General features: G+C 53.0%; 1 protein-coding gene and 1 long non-coding RNA gene across 2 annotated transcripts; one reads left to right on the forward strand and one right to left on the reverse strand.

The window, feature by feature from the left end:
- Positions 1-694: 694 nt before the first annotated feature.
- On the reverse strand, positions 695-8,557 carry LOC123052621 (uncharacterized; the record flags this gene model as incomplete). The annotated part of the gene is given in 6 exon segments (XM_044475875.1): positions 695-1,029; positions 7,152-7,247; positions 7,398-7,442; positions 7,786-7,834; positions 8,080-8,146; positions 8,250-8,557. Coding segments are annotated over 5 exon segments (462 nt in total). The 3' UTR covers positions 695-1,029; positions 7,152-7,180.
- A 171-nt stretch (positions 8,558-8,728) lies between these two features.
- Positions 8,729-9,146, forward strand: LOC123052622 (uncharacterized). The gene is made up of 2 exons (XR_006424838.1): positions 8,729-8,792; positions 8,873-9,146. It is a non-coding gene; the product is annotated as an uncharacterized lncRNA (long non-coding RNA).
- Positions 9,147-15,095: the final 5,949 nt, after the last annotated feature.

A 15,095-nucleotide genomic window follows, 5' to 3' on the forward strand; every position in this document is an offset into this window, starting at 1 on the left:
ACTTTACCGTGTCTGAAAAATGTAACTCGTCGTGCATGTTGCAGCACAACTAGAGGCAGTTAACTGATAATTAATTCTTTGCGCTCATTAAAATAAGCAGCTTCACTCTCCTGGGATCTGAACAACACAGCGGACACTGACATCAACCATCAATTGTGAAGAAATGGAAACTCGTTCTCATAATTAACATTTATGAACACTTCAAGATTTATTCTGTGGAAAAACAAGGACAGATTAAAAATAGTGTGTCAATCCTTTAAAATAGTTTGGAACAAACAGCAAATCGACAACCATCTGGGCCAATGGGGGCCCTATGCCCTTATACCATAAAGGACAACTGTACGTCCAGCGTACCCTTTCAAGTAAGGACATTAAAACTTTGAACATAGCAGTACAAAGATAAGCATAAAGCGGCATAGGTAATGGAAACATCTGAAAACAATAAGTTTATCTTCAACACAAGTTGCATAGATCCACTGTGCAGGTGTGAAAAAAGTCATGAACTATCTCCAGCTTCACTTCATAACACACCTAGGCCTTCAATTATTGATATCATTCACTTAAATATGAGAATGGTTAAAATTGTTGGCAAAAATAAACGTTCAGAACTGATTATCATAGATAAGTTTATACAATCACAAGTGAGCACACTGAAATAAATCCAAGAGTAAGCAACATAAGTAAGATAAGCTAATGTTATAAAAATAAAGTATATTTATTGATCTTTCTTCCTCTTACAGAGAAAAACAACATTTGTGTCCATAGGTTGAATGACCCACTCTACAAACACAACCCGAGACACAGATATGCAAGCAGATAAAGGATGGAAGAGTTGCAAATAGTTATTTCTCAACAAATACAAATACACATAAGGAAGAACAATAAAGTCAAAGAGTTGGGAGAATTTTGTCATGTCGTGGAAGAGGAAAACTTCTCCGTTGCTTGTACACGCCACTTCAGATTTACAGTAGTTGGTTGCCTCTTCAAATGTGACAGCTAATTGGTGAATATAAATTTCATCAGAAGTTCCTGCAGCACTTAATTTGCAACCATAAGTACTGCACGCCATAGAGACGTTTCTTAATGATGTGAAAGTAAATATTCAAGGCATCCTAAATAAAGGCACTAGGCATATGCCGAGTCAAACTCATGAGGTCATATAAGAACCATCTGTTAACTACATTAAATGTTTGTTATGACCGGGGTAACTTATACCCGGAGGAGGCCCACTGGGTGCGTTTAGTTAGGGGCTTAGCCCAAAACTTATCTTATTTTTATTAGCATCGTGATTATATAAACAGCTGTAAAGACTCTTTTTAGAAATCAAGCAATAAGACAATTCTATTGCCCGGCTCCCTGAGGAGCCGGAACCCTAAACCCTAGCCGCCTCCTCCCTCGCGCACGACAGCGCCCAGCCGCCGCCGGCCGCGTGTTCGACCACGTCTAGCTCCCTCCTTCCCCTACAACCTCCGGCCTAGACCCGGTTGCCATCATGTCTTCGCCGCCGCCCACCCCATCCCTCCCGCTGCTCACCGCCACCACCGCCCCGCTGCTCACCGCCACCACCGCCCCGCTGTCCATAACGGCCAGCGCGCCTCAGGCGCCGGTGCCCGTCACCACCGCCGCACCGATCGCCGCCGTTTTCTCTCCGGAGGAGGTCACCGGCGCAATCCACGATCTTGCCACCGCAGTTCAGGGCATCCGCCTATACCTGGCGGGCCCCTACGGGCCACCGCCGGCTGCGCCAACCGCCGCCGCCACCGGGCCCCTTCTCCTACCCTGGCAGCCGCCGCTCCCGGGGGCCTCCGCAGTGCTGGTCGGGCCGCTGCAGCCCCAGCTGCAGCTGCAGCCACCCCCCACCACCACCCCACTATGGCCGGCGTGGCCGTCCCCGGCCACCGCGGTTTCCGCCGCGTCCGGCGCCCCCACGCAGCTGCAGCTGCAGGCGCCACCGCCGCCCACCGGGTCGGCTACGACCGCGCCGGCGGGCGTTCCGATCCAGCAGGTTCGGTTCCCGCCCTCGCCGTCCCAGCTTCCGGCCTGGTTGGCCGGGTCGTCACCGCTGCCTGTCTATACTATGGCCGGGGAACAGCCGGCGCCTACCCGGCCGTACGGCGGGCCACCATTTCACGGGGGACCCCCTGTGCACACCGGGCCGGCGCCATCTTCTTCGTTGCTTCGTACCGCCGAGCCGTACGCTCACGGCGGTCATGCTCAGACACCGCCGCGCTTCGCCAAGCTTGACTTCGCCACCTATGACGGCACCGAGGACCCCCTCAACTGGCTCAACCAGTGTGAGCAATTCTTCCCGGGGCAACGCACGCTCGCGTCGGACCGCACCTGGCTCGCCTCTTATCACCTACGGGGCGCCGCACAGACGTGGTACTACGCCCTCGAGCAGGACGAGGGCGGCATGCCCCCATGGGAGCGCTTTCGCGAGCTATGCCCCCTTCGCTTCGGGCCGCCGATACGGGGGAGCCGGCTGGCGGAACTCGGCCGCCTCCCCTTCACCTCCATGGTGCAGGACTTCGCCGACCATTTCCAGGATCTGGCGTGCCACACGCCGGGCGTGACGGCTCAGCAGCGCGCCGAGCTCTTCGTCGGCGGTCTGCCGGATCACATCCGCGTGGACATGGAGCTTCGGGGACCCCAGGACCTCCAGACGGCCATGTACTACGCCCGCGCCTTCGAGCGTCGCGCGCAGGCCTTGCAGCAGGCGGCACCGACCCGGGGTGGCCGACAGCCCGCCAGGCCACCCCCGACACCACCTGTCCCGGGCCCGCCGCCCCCGACACCACCTGTCCCGGGGCGGCTGCTCCAGCGACTATCACTCCGGCCACGACGCGGCCCTTCCGCCGGCTCACTCCGACCGAGCAGCTCGAGCGACGTCGCCAGGGGCTTTGCTATAACTGCGATGAGCCCTACGTGCCGGGCAACGTCTGCCCGCGCATCTTCTACTTGGAGGCGGCCGACTACGTCGAGAACACACCCGCCGACGCGCTCGGCGAGTTGCCGCCACCAGCTACTGCGGAGGCCGCCCCCGCGCCCGCTCCGGCGACGGCGCTCGTGTTCTCGCTCCATGCGCTTGCCGACATCCGCGACGAGCGGACTATGCTCTTGCCGGTGATGATTCACGGCGAGCGCCTGGTGGCCCTCCTGGATACAGGCTCCACGCATAACTTCCTGCCCGAGGCTACCATGCGGCACTTAGCGCTCGGGCGGGGAGCAACTTCGGGTCATGGTGGCTAACGACGACCGCCTCCGGTGCCATGGGCTGGCACGGAACGTGCCCATCACCATCGGCGACGAGCACTTCACTATCACGTGCGCCGGCATCGACTTGGGCTGCTTCGACTTCATCCTCGGCGTCGACTTCTTGCGGACCCTCGGTCCCATCCTCCGGGACTTCGACACCCTGACGATGACCTTCTGGCGCCTGGGTCGCCGCGTCCGGTGGGAGGGCGTGGGTGGCGCCTCACCAGCGACCCCGCAGCTGCAGCTGGCCGCGACCGCCGCCGAGCCCGAGCACCCACTATTGGATCACCTCCTGCAGCAGCACAGCGACCTCTTCGACGAGCCTTAGGCCTTCCGCCAGCCGGGTGTATGATCACCGCATTCATCTCCTACCGGGCACGGCGCCGGTTGCAGTGCGCCCCTATCGCTATCCCCAGTTGCAAAAGGACGAGCTGGAGCGGCAGTGCGCGCTCATGCTCGCCTTGGGCATCATCCCGATCTCCACGTCGCCGTTTTCGGCGCCGGTCCTCCTCGTCCGCAAGTCGGACGACACGTGGCGCTTCTGCATCGACTACCGCGCCCTTAATGCCCTGACACTCAAGGCCAAGTTTCCTATCCCGATGGTCGACAAGCTACATGGGGCACGCTTCTTCACCAAGCTCGACCTCCAATCGGGCTACCACCAGGTGCGGATGCACCCGGAGGATGTCGCCAAGACAGCATTTCGGACTCATCATGGCCACTTCAAGTTCTTGGTGATGCCTTTTGGCCTCTCCAACGCCCCAGCGACCTTCCAGGCTTTGATGAACGACGTCTTTCGCCCCTACTTGCGTCGGTTTGTGCTCGTTTTCTTTGATGACATTCTTATCTACAACGCCTTGTGGGCAGATCACCTTCAGCACATCGCCATCGTCTTCAACGAGCTTCGAGCGCACCATCTTCATCTTAAGCGCTCGAAGTGCTCGTTCGGGACGCCTTCAGTCGCCTACCTCGGCCACGTCATCTCGGCCGAGGGGGTTGCTATGGACGCCGACAAGGTGGAGGCCGTCGCGGCCTGGCCGACACCGCACTCACCGCGAGCTCTTCGCGGCTTCCTGGGCCTCGCGGGGTACTACCGGAAATTTATCCGGGAGTTCGGCCTCATCGCGTCCCCGCTCACGCGCCTGCTGCGTCGCGACGCCTTTGACTGGGATGCGGATGCGACAGCGGCGTTCGAGGCTCTCAAGGGGGCCCTCACGACGGGTCCCGTTCTCCAGATGCCTGACTTCGACCGCCCGTTCGTCGTGGACTGCGACGTCTCCGGTGTGGGGTTCGGCGCTGTCCTTCATCAGAGCGATGGACCGCTCGCGTTCTTCAGCAGGCCCTTCGTCGCGCGCCATCTTAAGCTCGCGGCCTATGAGAGGGAGCTCATTGGCTTGGTGCAGGCCGTGCGCCATTGGCGGCCCTATCTTTGGGGCCGGTCGTTCCGGATTCGCACGGATCACTACAGTCTCAAGTTCTTATTGGACCAGAGGCTGTCTACCGTGCCGCAGCACCAGTGGATCAGCAAGCTCTTTGGCTTCGACTTCACCGTCGAGTATCGTCCGGGCCGCCTTAACACCGTGGCCGACGCCCTGTCCCGCCGCGACGCCGACCGCGACGCAGCCGTCGGCGACTCAGAGGGGGCGACGCTATGCATCCGCTCGGGGCCCTCCTTTGCCCTCTGCCAACATCCGCAGGGCCACTGCGGACGCGCCGGAGGCCCAGCTCCTTCGACAGCGCCTGGATGCCGGCGACCTGGAGGAGCCGTGGCGCCTCGCGGATGGCTTGCTCCTGCATGGGCGCCGTCTCTTTGTGCCGGACCAAGGCGACCTCCGTCACCAGGTTCTGCTGCTGGCACACTCGGCCGGCCACGAGGGTGTGCAGAAGACCCTCCACCGTCTCCGCGCCAACTTCTACATCCCCGGTGATCGGGCCCTGGTCCGAGACCGGGTGCGATCTTGTGTGACGTGCCAGCGCAACAAGACGGAGACACTGCGACCGGCTGGTCTGCTACAGCCCTTGGAGGTGCCCTCTCAGGTCTGGGCTGATATCTCCATGGACTTCATCGAGGGCCTCCCCAAGGTGGGCGACAAGTCCGTCATCCTCACGGTGGTCGACCGCTTCTCCAAGTACGCGCACTTCATCGCGCTCGGCCATCCCTACACTGCCGCATCCGTGGCCCGTGCCTTCTTCGACGGCATCGTCCGCCTCCACGGGTTTCCCTCTTCGATCGTCAGCGACCGGGACCCGGTGTTCACGGGGCATGTCTGGCGCGATCTCTTCCGGATGGCGGGCGTGAAGCTTCGCCTGAGCATGGCCTTCCATCCTCAGACGGACGGCCAATCCGAGGTGGTCAATAAGGTGATTGCCATGTATTTGCGTTGTGTCACAGGTGATCGTCCTCGCGCTTGGGTGGACTGGCTCGCATGGGCGGAGTACTGCTACAACACCTCTTATCACTCCGCCCCGCGTGCCACGCCGTTCGAGGTGGTCTACGGCCGACGGCCCCCCATCCTGCCGGTTGACCCCGAGACGGCTCGGATGGAGGCGGCGGGCGATCTTCTTCGCAGCCACGACGAGATGCTTGCGGAGGTGCGGCAACGCCTCATTCAGGCCCAGCAGCTGGCCAAGCACTACTACGACGGCCACCACCGCGAGGCGGAGTTCGCGGTGGGCGACTGGGTATGGCTGCGCCTTCTTCACCGCTCTACACAGTCTCTTGACCCGCGCGCGAAGCGCAAGCTGGGCCCTTGCTACGCCGGGCCATTTTCCGTGCTGGAGCGCATCGGGAAGGTGGCCTACCGCCTTCAGCTTCTGGCCGGTGCTCGCATCCACGACGTCTTCCATGTGGGGCTGCTACCGTGGGGAGCCACCGGCGGCCACGCCCGCGCTTCCTCCGGCCTCCGACGGGCGCCTCCATCCAGGACCAGTGAAGGTGTTGCAGGCCCAGCTACGTCGCGGGGTGTGGTACTTGTTGATCCAGTGGGACGGCCTTCCAGAGGAGGAGGCCACTTGGGAGCAGCGCGACGAGTTCCGCCAACACTACCCAGACTTCCAGCTCGAGGACGAGCTGTTTGCGCAGGCGGGGAGAGATGTTATGACCGGGGTAACTTATACCCGGAGGAGGCCCACTAGGCGCGTTTAGTTAGGGGCTTATCCCAAAAGTTATCTTATTTTTATTAGCATCGTGATTATATAAACAGCTGTAAAGACTTTTAGAAATCAAGCAATAAGACAATTCTATTGCCCGGCTCCCTGAGGAGCCGGAACCCTAAACCCTAGCTGCCTCCTGCCAACGCCGCCGCCTCCTCCCTCGCGCACGACGGCGCCCAGCCGCCGCCAGCCGCGTGTTCGACCACGTCCAGCTCCCTCCTTCCCCTACAACCTCCGGCCTAGACCCGGCAGAACCCTAGTTTCTACCAATGTTCATATATTTTCTATAAACTTGGTTAAAGTTCATAAGAGAATGACTTCAAAAAAATTCTTATATGCAGTATAATTTGGTAAGGAGGCCATTCTAGAGTATTAAGAACGTTCAATATTTTCCAAATAAGTTAATGGTGGCAAGAAGGTATCATCATGCATATGTGCAGTGACTCCATGCGCTCTACTCCCTCCGTTCCAAAATAGATGACTCAACTTTGTATTAACTTTGTACTAAAGTTAGTACAAAGTTGAGTCATATATTTTGAAACGGAGGGAGTAGATACTAAATCACACAAAATCTTGGAAAAATAATAATCAGTAATAGAATAATGAGAGGTTATCATTTTGCTCAAAAATATTGTTGTTTCTTTTTGGAAATATGCACTGAAGCACTTCCTCTTGCATATCTGTACATGTTAGACAAAAAACTAAAAGCAAGTGAGCCAAAAACGTATGTAAGTGGTAGTTACCTTGTAGAAGCTACTGATAGATGCATGAACTACGGGAGGTGGAGCAGCCGATCAACAGCCAAATCTAGTGAATCAACGATCTTCCGCATAATCTTTCTTCCAGGAATTAAGATACAACATAGTTCCAAGAGGAGCAATGCAAAGATGTCATGAAACTAAATAATTTAATCATATTAAAATGACCTTTCACCAGTTGTACAACACGGAGGCAGAACTATATATTATCAGCAACTAACAAAAGGATACAGCTGCATACTTAGGCTTTCCAAGCCTCGCATTTCCTCATTTAACCTGCAACATACATCATATTATGCTCCAGAAAGCAGTTGCAAGAGACACAAAATGAACTGAAACAATACAAATGCATAGAAACAGCAGACGATTTTGGAAAGAACAAAATACATCCGTTGTCTAAGAAGCTTTTACTGCTCTATGGAACTGCAACATTTTGATGTGATGAAAGGAATTCCTGAAAGCAAACTTGATTTTGAGCCAATATCAGTAGTATAAGTACATGATTTATCCGAATTTGTAATTCAAGGGGGAAATATCTCTCTCAAATTTAGTTATGAAACACATAGCTACAAGTAGCACGGCGGAGTGGAAGACAAAGAAACTAGTTCAAAGTAATCACCTCAGGCATGAATGGATGTACTTATTGCCTCTGGAAGACGCTTCAAGTGCTGCAAGTACACAGTAATAATATAAAACTCGCAATATGGTTGACTAATCTGTGTGTGGTGTTTGTGCTCTACTATTACAACAGACTAACAATTGTCAATTAACAAAAAAAAATGCAAATGCTATAGTCCCAGTTACATAATAAGTATACAAAAAGGGTGCGACCCTTGAACGCACAATTTCAGATATTCAGATGCAGAGGAGGACACATACTCCAGGAGCTTAGTAGATGTGGAAACATCCTCACCTGACTCCTGGAGGCGGCCTACAACTTCGCCCAAGCACTCCATGTTATCGGCTGACGTCGAGGTAACCTTGTCGTGTGTCAAAGCAGACGAATTAGGCGCTCGGCGAACTGTAATAATTACTGTAATAGAAGAAACTTGGAAATTTCGCGGCTGTGGTTAGTACGAGTACGTTGGAAAGTGTGATGCGGAGGGAGGCGAATAGGGAGGCGTAGCTCTCGGCGATGGCGGCGGCGTCTCGCTCCACTGCCTCCATCGCCGCCGCCACCTCCCTTGCCCCGGGAGACGTCACCGTGGTCGCGGGGGCAGCCGCGCCGGTGGAGGAGAAGCGCGCTGGCGAGGGATCCTCTTGTGAGGCTTCCTCTGGCGCCGGGGGGTTGAGCGAGGAGGCGGCGTCGGCTTCCATCTGGTTGCCCGATCGGGAATTTTCTGTCGAGTGGAACAGGAACGACGTAACAGGGACGAGAAGGTAAGACGGCAGGTGAGGCCGGGCGTGTTTTCTTTTTTTTCTTTTATAGTTCTTTCACGAAAGTCTCGACTAGGTTCGAATTCTTTCAAAGTGCATACCTGAGTTCTAAATCTTTTTAAGTTGTTTGTTTAAGGTCCTAATCTTGTCTCATCCTCGCTGACTATTTTGCGTGGCACTTTGACTAGGGCCACGTCGATACCAAGGCCCAGGCGGGAGTTTTCTCGAGGCTGGTAGTTGGAGATTTATGTAATCTGGCCCCTGAAATATCTCTTCTTCGCATTCCTCTGTCCCTAGGTCTTCTCCCTCTCACTTTTTTCGTTCTGCAGCCACTTCGGCGCCATGTCTGCCGCCACTAGCTCCTCTGCGGTCAAGCGCCACGCGAGAAAGTTGTTTGCTCCATCCATGGCCTTGGCCGCGCAACCGCCGTCGGGATGCTGTCGTTGGTATTGTGCCCTTGCTGCAGATTCCGGTCAACCATCTGCCTAGTTTCTAAATACGATGCAAATATTGAAGGGTTTTGTACAAATACCCTAATCACCGTGTAAGATTCATGTTTGTCCTTTATTTTTTTGCATATGGAATGCATTCCTCTGTTTCTCATCTAATTGATTTTGGGCGATAAGTTGAACCAAATCCTTGCCAGCACTACTACTAGAAAGATGGGTCAGATGACTACATGGATTTCTTGGTCGGGAATGGGCACATTACTCCTGTAATTGGCAGTGCTTATTCAATGATGTCAATGGTAACGAATAAACAAATGGGAAAGAAGAGTGTGCGGCAATGAAGTAGAACAGTACTGGTTGTGTGGTGATGGCACATGTAATGAAGAAGATGGATGGGCTGATATTTCTTTGTAGGAGTATTTTCAATGCACAAGTGTTCATGATTGCTATCATGGTGTTTATAGTTCTTAAGAAATGAGAATGCAGTTATGTAGTTGGTTAGAAATGAGAAATCAATGCTGGTTTGATATATGCCAGGGATGTATGACAAGTATTTTAGTAATGGAAATCAATGAAATGTCAGCAGTGCACTAATTGGCAGAGATTTGTTTGTTTTTCAAAAAAATTGACAGCATTTTGTTGGTTTTTCAGAAAAATGGCAGCATTTTGTTTGTTTTCATACATTTGGCAGCATTTTGCTTGTTTACCAGAACTTTGGCAACATGTTGTTCATAAATGTGCAAGCATCACTGACCAACAATGCAACGAGAAATTGCACTAATTGGGGAACTTGAAAGAAGTCTTGAACTTAGCCACATCAGTCATAAGGTCTTAAGGTGCAAATCTTACATAGTTCATGATTTGCGACATCATAAGGTAACTACATAATTAGCATAACCCTTTCATGGTTTGTGTGAGACCTATAGCAACAAGACAGCATTAGGTTTCAGTACAAACCATGTACTATCCTAATAAGAGAAGAGCAACATGCTTATGAGAAGAGCAACATGCTTATGCCAAAATATGTCCACCGTTTGCTTTTGTCCAAAATATATCCAGAAAGAAACACTTCACTTCACTGGATTGTGTCAACTTCACTTCTTAGCCTTTGTTGGGCTTGTTTTCCTTGGCTTTTGTCACTTTCTTCCTTCTCTTCAAGCCAAGTGTTGTTGTAGTTTGCACTCTTCGAGGGGGCAGGGTATCTCTATAGGTTGCAATGAACTGGCTATCTGGCAGAGGAGCCGGCAATGTAGCCTGTGATTGATGTGTAGCTATAGCCTATAAATAAAGCATGTCCAACACTTAGTAATTACCAAGAAAGTCATAACATGAAAGCACATAGTGCAAGAAAGTAATCAGCACTACAACACTCACCTGGTCTTGTAGAATTTGGGTGACAGTAGAGGAAGCAAGATCATAAGCAATTGAAGGCGAAACCAAACTGGATGCACTTTTTCCAAGTTGTGGACATGACTTTTTCTGCACAATATGCATTACAATGTAAAAATGCATAAATTTTGAAAGAATGTAAATATACAGAAATGTAAATATGCATTACAAAACACCTTGCAACTAGGCCTTTTTATTGGCAGTTTCTTTCTCTAGCTAGGTTCAGTTGCACTTTCAGGAAGAACAATCTGAATAGGTTCCAGTTCATCTCCATTATTTTGCTTCAGTGCAATCCTTCTTGCTTTGCTAGCTTGCTTCTAGAAGCATATTGTAGTCCAATTAAACAAGCTTGGCAAAGTTCTTTAAAGACATCTTTTCATCTACTCTGAATGTCTCCAAATACCTTCCAGCCAGATATCTTGCTGTGAATTGCTTCAGTTCCCACTATCTTTCACATGTATGTTGTCCCACATACTTCTTCACAACCCAAGTGACGGTGTCCTAGATAAGGGGGTACTAACCCAGACGGCCCATTCTCCTCGGGTTGGGCCGGCAAGCCTTAGTTCGTGATCAAGATGGACTCCAGAAGCCTTACGCGGGAGGCGTGATCAAGACTGCCGCCCCCGAAGACTTGATGTATACTCCAAGATCTCTGTCGCCACCTAGCTCCTAGTTACCGACCTTGTAACCCTAGATACCCTCCTTGACGTGTATATAAGCCATAGGGTTTAGCCCGTAGAGGGGACATTAACACGAAAGCATTCACCTGGCCCTAGAGTTAGACCACACATTATGATCTCGAGGTAGATCAACTCTGTACTTGATACATCTTCATCAATATAAACAAGAGCAGGACGTAGGGTTTTACCTCCATCAAGAGGGCCCGAACCTGGGTAAACACCTTCTCCTTCGTTCATGTTACCCTCGATCCGAGATCCACAGCTCGGGACCCCCTACCCCGAGGTCTGCCGGTTTTGACACCGACACTAGCGCTTTCATTGGGAGTTCCGCTATGCGACCGACGAAGAGATCGATGGGATCGCCAATCAACGGCCTCGAACTAGAAGGGCTCACTCGCGCGCCCAAAGCTTCGGTCACTGAAACGCCTCCACGTAAAGTCGATGCGGAATATGACACTTCTCCGGTCCCGACGGGGAAATCCCCCAAGGACGAGGGGCTGAGATACTTCCTGGAAAGTGAGTCGGACGGTGGCCTGCCGGAGATAGCCAAGGAGGCCGACCTCCAGGCCAGTTCGGCCCACCCGATGACCATAAATTTGACATCGGATGAGAAGAACAGGGTCTCAAACCCGCGATCTTTTGAGATCGCAACTCATCTGTTAACCTCCCACACAGAGTATCGCCTGACAACTTCGGCCCACCCGACATCTGTGATCTGGCCTACGTGCAACAACTCCCTAACGAATCGATCAAGCAGTACTGGACTAGATTCGCATCTTTCAAAGACAAGATATCAGATTATCCGGACTCTGACATAATCATTGCTTTCCAGCGCGAGGTCCACATCACGCTCTCTGAGCTGCTCTCTGGCGCCCTCGTCCCCGGCGAGTTCGTTGCCTACCTGGGCCGCAAGATCGGGTTCGACGAGCCCCCACGGCATAGCAATAAATTGCATGCAGTAAATGAGCCATGGGAAGAGGAAACTTCCTTTACATGCACGACGCAACCGACAGCGTGGGATTCCTCCGCCCAGTCAGCTGATCGACGATGGCCTTCACGCGTGGAGACGCGTCCGACTGAGTCTGAGTGGTTCGCTGGTTCACTCGGACGAATCCTGCACTCAAATGGATTGTACACACCGGCAACTAACCTGCCCACTCGGACGGATAACTTAGTCCTCCCCCATCGACATCAGCACTTGGTTGTGGGCTGGGTGTCCATCGAATTGGCCAGTGTCCCAGCTCCTCCGAGCAACAAAGCATGACGGCCGGTGACACCACTGCTCCCTCCAGCATGACTGCCGGACGCAGTGCAGCTATTGCACCCTTCCGGTTGCCTCCGGGCACTAGCTATTCTTTCTTAGTTTATTACTCTGTTTTTCTTGGCTCCCCAGGCCCGACACGGTAGGAATCCGGAGGCTGGCCAAGCCTCCAATGCGGGGTGGCTCCTCCCTCTGCGGGTTGGCAGCTCTCCGCTTCCATGACAACGAACTCAGGGGAACAAGTCCCCAACCACTCGGCAGAGGATTGAAGATCTTATCATCTCCGATCATTTTACAATCCAGTCCTTAAATTATTCTACAATAGCTTAACAGTCCCTTTTCTGTTTTCGAACCCGGGTTCACTCGGACGGGACTAAAACTCAATGGTACAACTGCCCACTCAGACGGCGCCCACTCGGTCGTGAAGTCTTTGGGTTCACTCGCCGGCTAACGTCCAGGTTCACTCAGCTGGCTAGCCTAGAGATGGTTTTTGCACTCTGAACAACTAACGTGCAGATTATTCGGATGAATTTTGCATCCAGATGACTAACATACAGGGACTCGACCGCCCCGCGCGTCGTTATCGGTGAGACACATCTTCACCACCCGGCCACCCCGCGCGTCGCCTCTCGGTCGAACACGTCCACACCACTCGGCCGCCCTGCGCGTCGCCATTCGATTGGACACGTCCTCAACACTCGGCGGCCCTACACGTCGCTATTCGGTTGGGCTAGGCCTCACCCAAAATTTCCATGGCGAATCGATCCGATTGATCGCCCACAATTCCTTTCCTAAAGGATGCATGTGCTTGTCAGTCCGACTGACCACCCTCTGCGGGGACCCGTGCACTCGGACACGTAAAACACCCGATTGAAGTCATCTTCAGGATCGCTATGAGATGAGCTTGACGCCCCTCCGTTGGTTAACTTGGCCCTTCTACTAGGGTCCAAGGCGTCAGTTTCATAAACTTGCACTCGGAGATGGCATGTGTTGGTGTTCCCCCGGGATAATGAGCGGCCTATCTTCGGAGAATCAGTCCATGCGCTAGCCTTGCCACTCTGGTTTCATGACATGTCCACATCAGACCACTAGTCTATCTCCTCCAAGAGACATACGTGTGCCATCAAGTTTTTCCTCGCGGTCAACATACCCCGATCAGTCGGGAAGCACGTCCACTCGGACAAATATCCCTTTCATGCAAAAGGGTGAAAATGACGCTCCTTTACGGATACACTTGGCCCTTCTTCTAGGCCCCAAGGCGTCAGTTTGATAAACTTGGACTCGGAGATGGCCTGCGCTGGCGTTCCCCCGGGATAAAGAGTGGCGTCTCTCCGGAGATTCAGACCACGCGCCGGCGTCGTCACTCGGGTTTTTATGGCATGTCCACACTCGGATCTCAAGTCTATCTCTTCTGAGAGACTTCTGAATGCCACCAAGTTTTGCTCGGCGATCAACAACATCCGATCATTCGGAGAATGTTTTAGTCCTCACCAGTCGGCCGCCCAGCGCGTCGCCACTCGGGAGACACATCTATATCAATCGGCCGCCTCGCGCGTCGCCATCGGTTGGACACATCCTCACCACTCGGCCGCCCCGCGCGTCGCCATTTGGTGAGACATGTCTGCATCAATCGGCCGCCCCGCGCATCGCCATCGATCGAACACATCTTCACCACTCGGCCACTCGCGCGCCTTCAGACAGCTAAGTCATTCTACATGCACTGCATTCTATTATTTCTGCGTTCCCGAGTATCCCGTAATTCTCACATCATGTTCACTCGGAGGCCACACCACCGAGTGTACCTCTACGCTCCGTTGCTTATTTTCATGTACTTTCTTACTACTGCTTATTTGACTCCCGAATCCAACTTTCATTTTAATTCATACGTCACTCACGAATGCCATGTGTTCTTCATTTTGAGTTTGCATCGGTCCTCGGGGTCTGCAACTCAGTCGAAACACTACACTTCCATTTTATTTGAGCCAGTACTCCAACGAGTTCAGTCGGATCCTTCACTTCGACAAGTTCGAACGAATCCTTCACTCTTTTAGACTCTTGCTGGTGAACCAGCAAGCCCCTTGCACACCCAGCGGGTGTCTATGGGTGTTTTTCACACAAATTATTTCAGCACACATCAAATTACCTTGATAAATTCTTACGTTGGCTTGTGCTATTTTCATGCACAAGTTACGCGATCACTCGATGGCACCGTGCGTCAACTTCATCGCTACTCGGACTCGGTCACCGTTCCGATCTTAGCGCACCGCAACACCGACACTACTGCAGGATGCTGCTAACGTGACACTAGGATCAGAGACCCTTCGATCAAACTGTGTGCGATGCCATAATCGCAAACGGTGGTGTAAAAAACCGTCAAAAAGGTGCAAACACTACTGGAATCAGCTAATTTGCCATCTGCCAGCTCTTTGCCGTCTGCTAGCTGACAGCAAAGAAGCTCTTTGCCATCAGCTACCCAAAAGCAGACGGCAAAGAAAGGGCAGACGGCAAAGAAGCTCAGATGGCAAAAGAGCTTCTTTGCCGTCTGCCCTTTCTTTGCCGTCTGCCAGCGGACGGCAAAGAATCTTTGCCGTCCGCTGGCGGACGGCAAAGAGTGAGGTGGACCCCACCCCCCCGCCCATTTGGGAAAAACTTAACGGGCCACCTCTTTGCCGTCCGCTAGCAGACGGCAAAGAGGCAAAAAGAGCTCACTACCTAACGGCCCGTACCCCCGCCCGTTACTCACTTCTTCTCTCCCTCGCCGTTTCTCTCCTCC

This window comes from Triticum aestivum, chromosome 2D (genome assembly GCF_018294505.1).
Source record: "Triticum aestivum cultivar Chinese Spring chromosome 2D, IWGSC CS RefSeq v2.1, whole genome shotgun sequence".
Lineage (NCBI taxonomy): Eukaryota > Viridiplantae > Streptophyta > Magnoliopsida > Poales > Poaceae > Triticum > Triticum aestivum.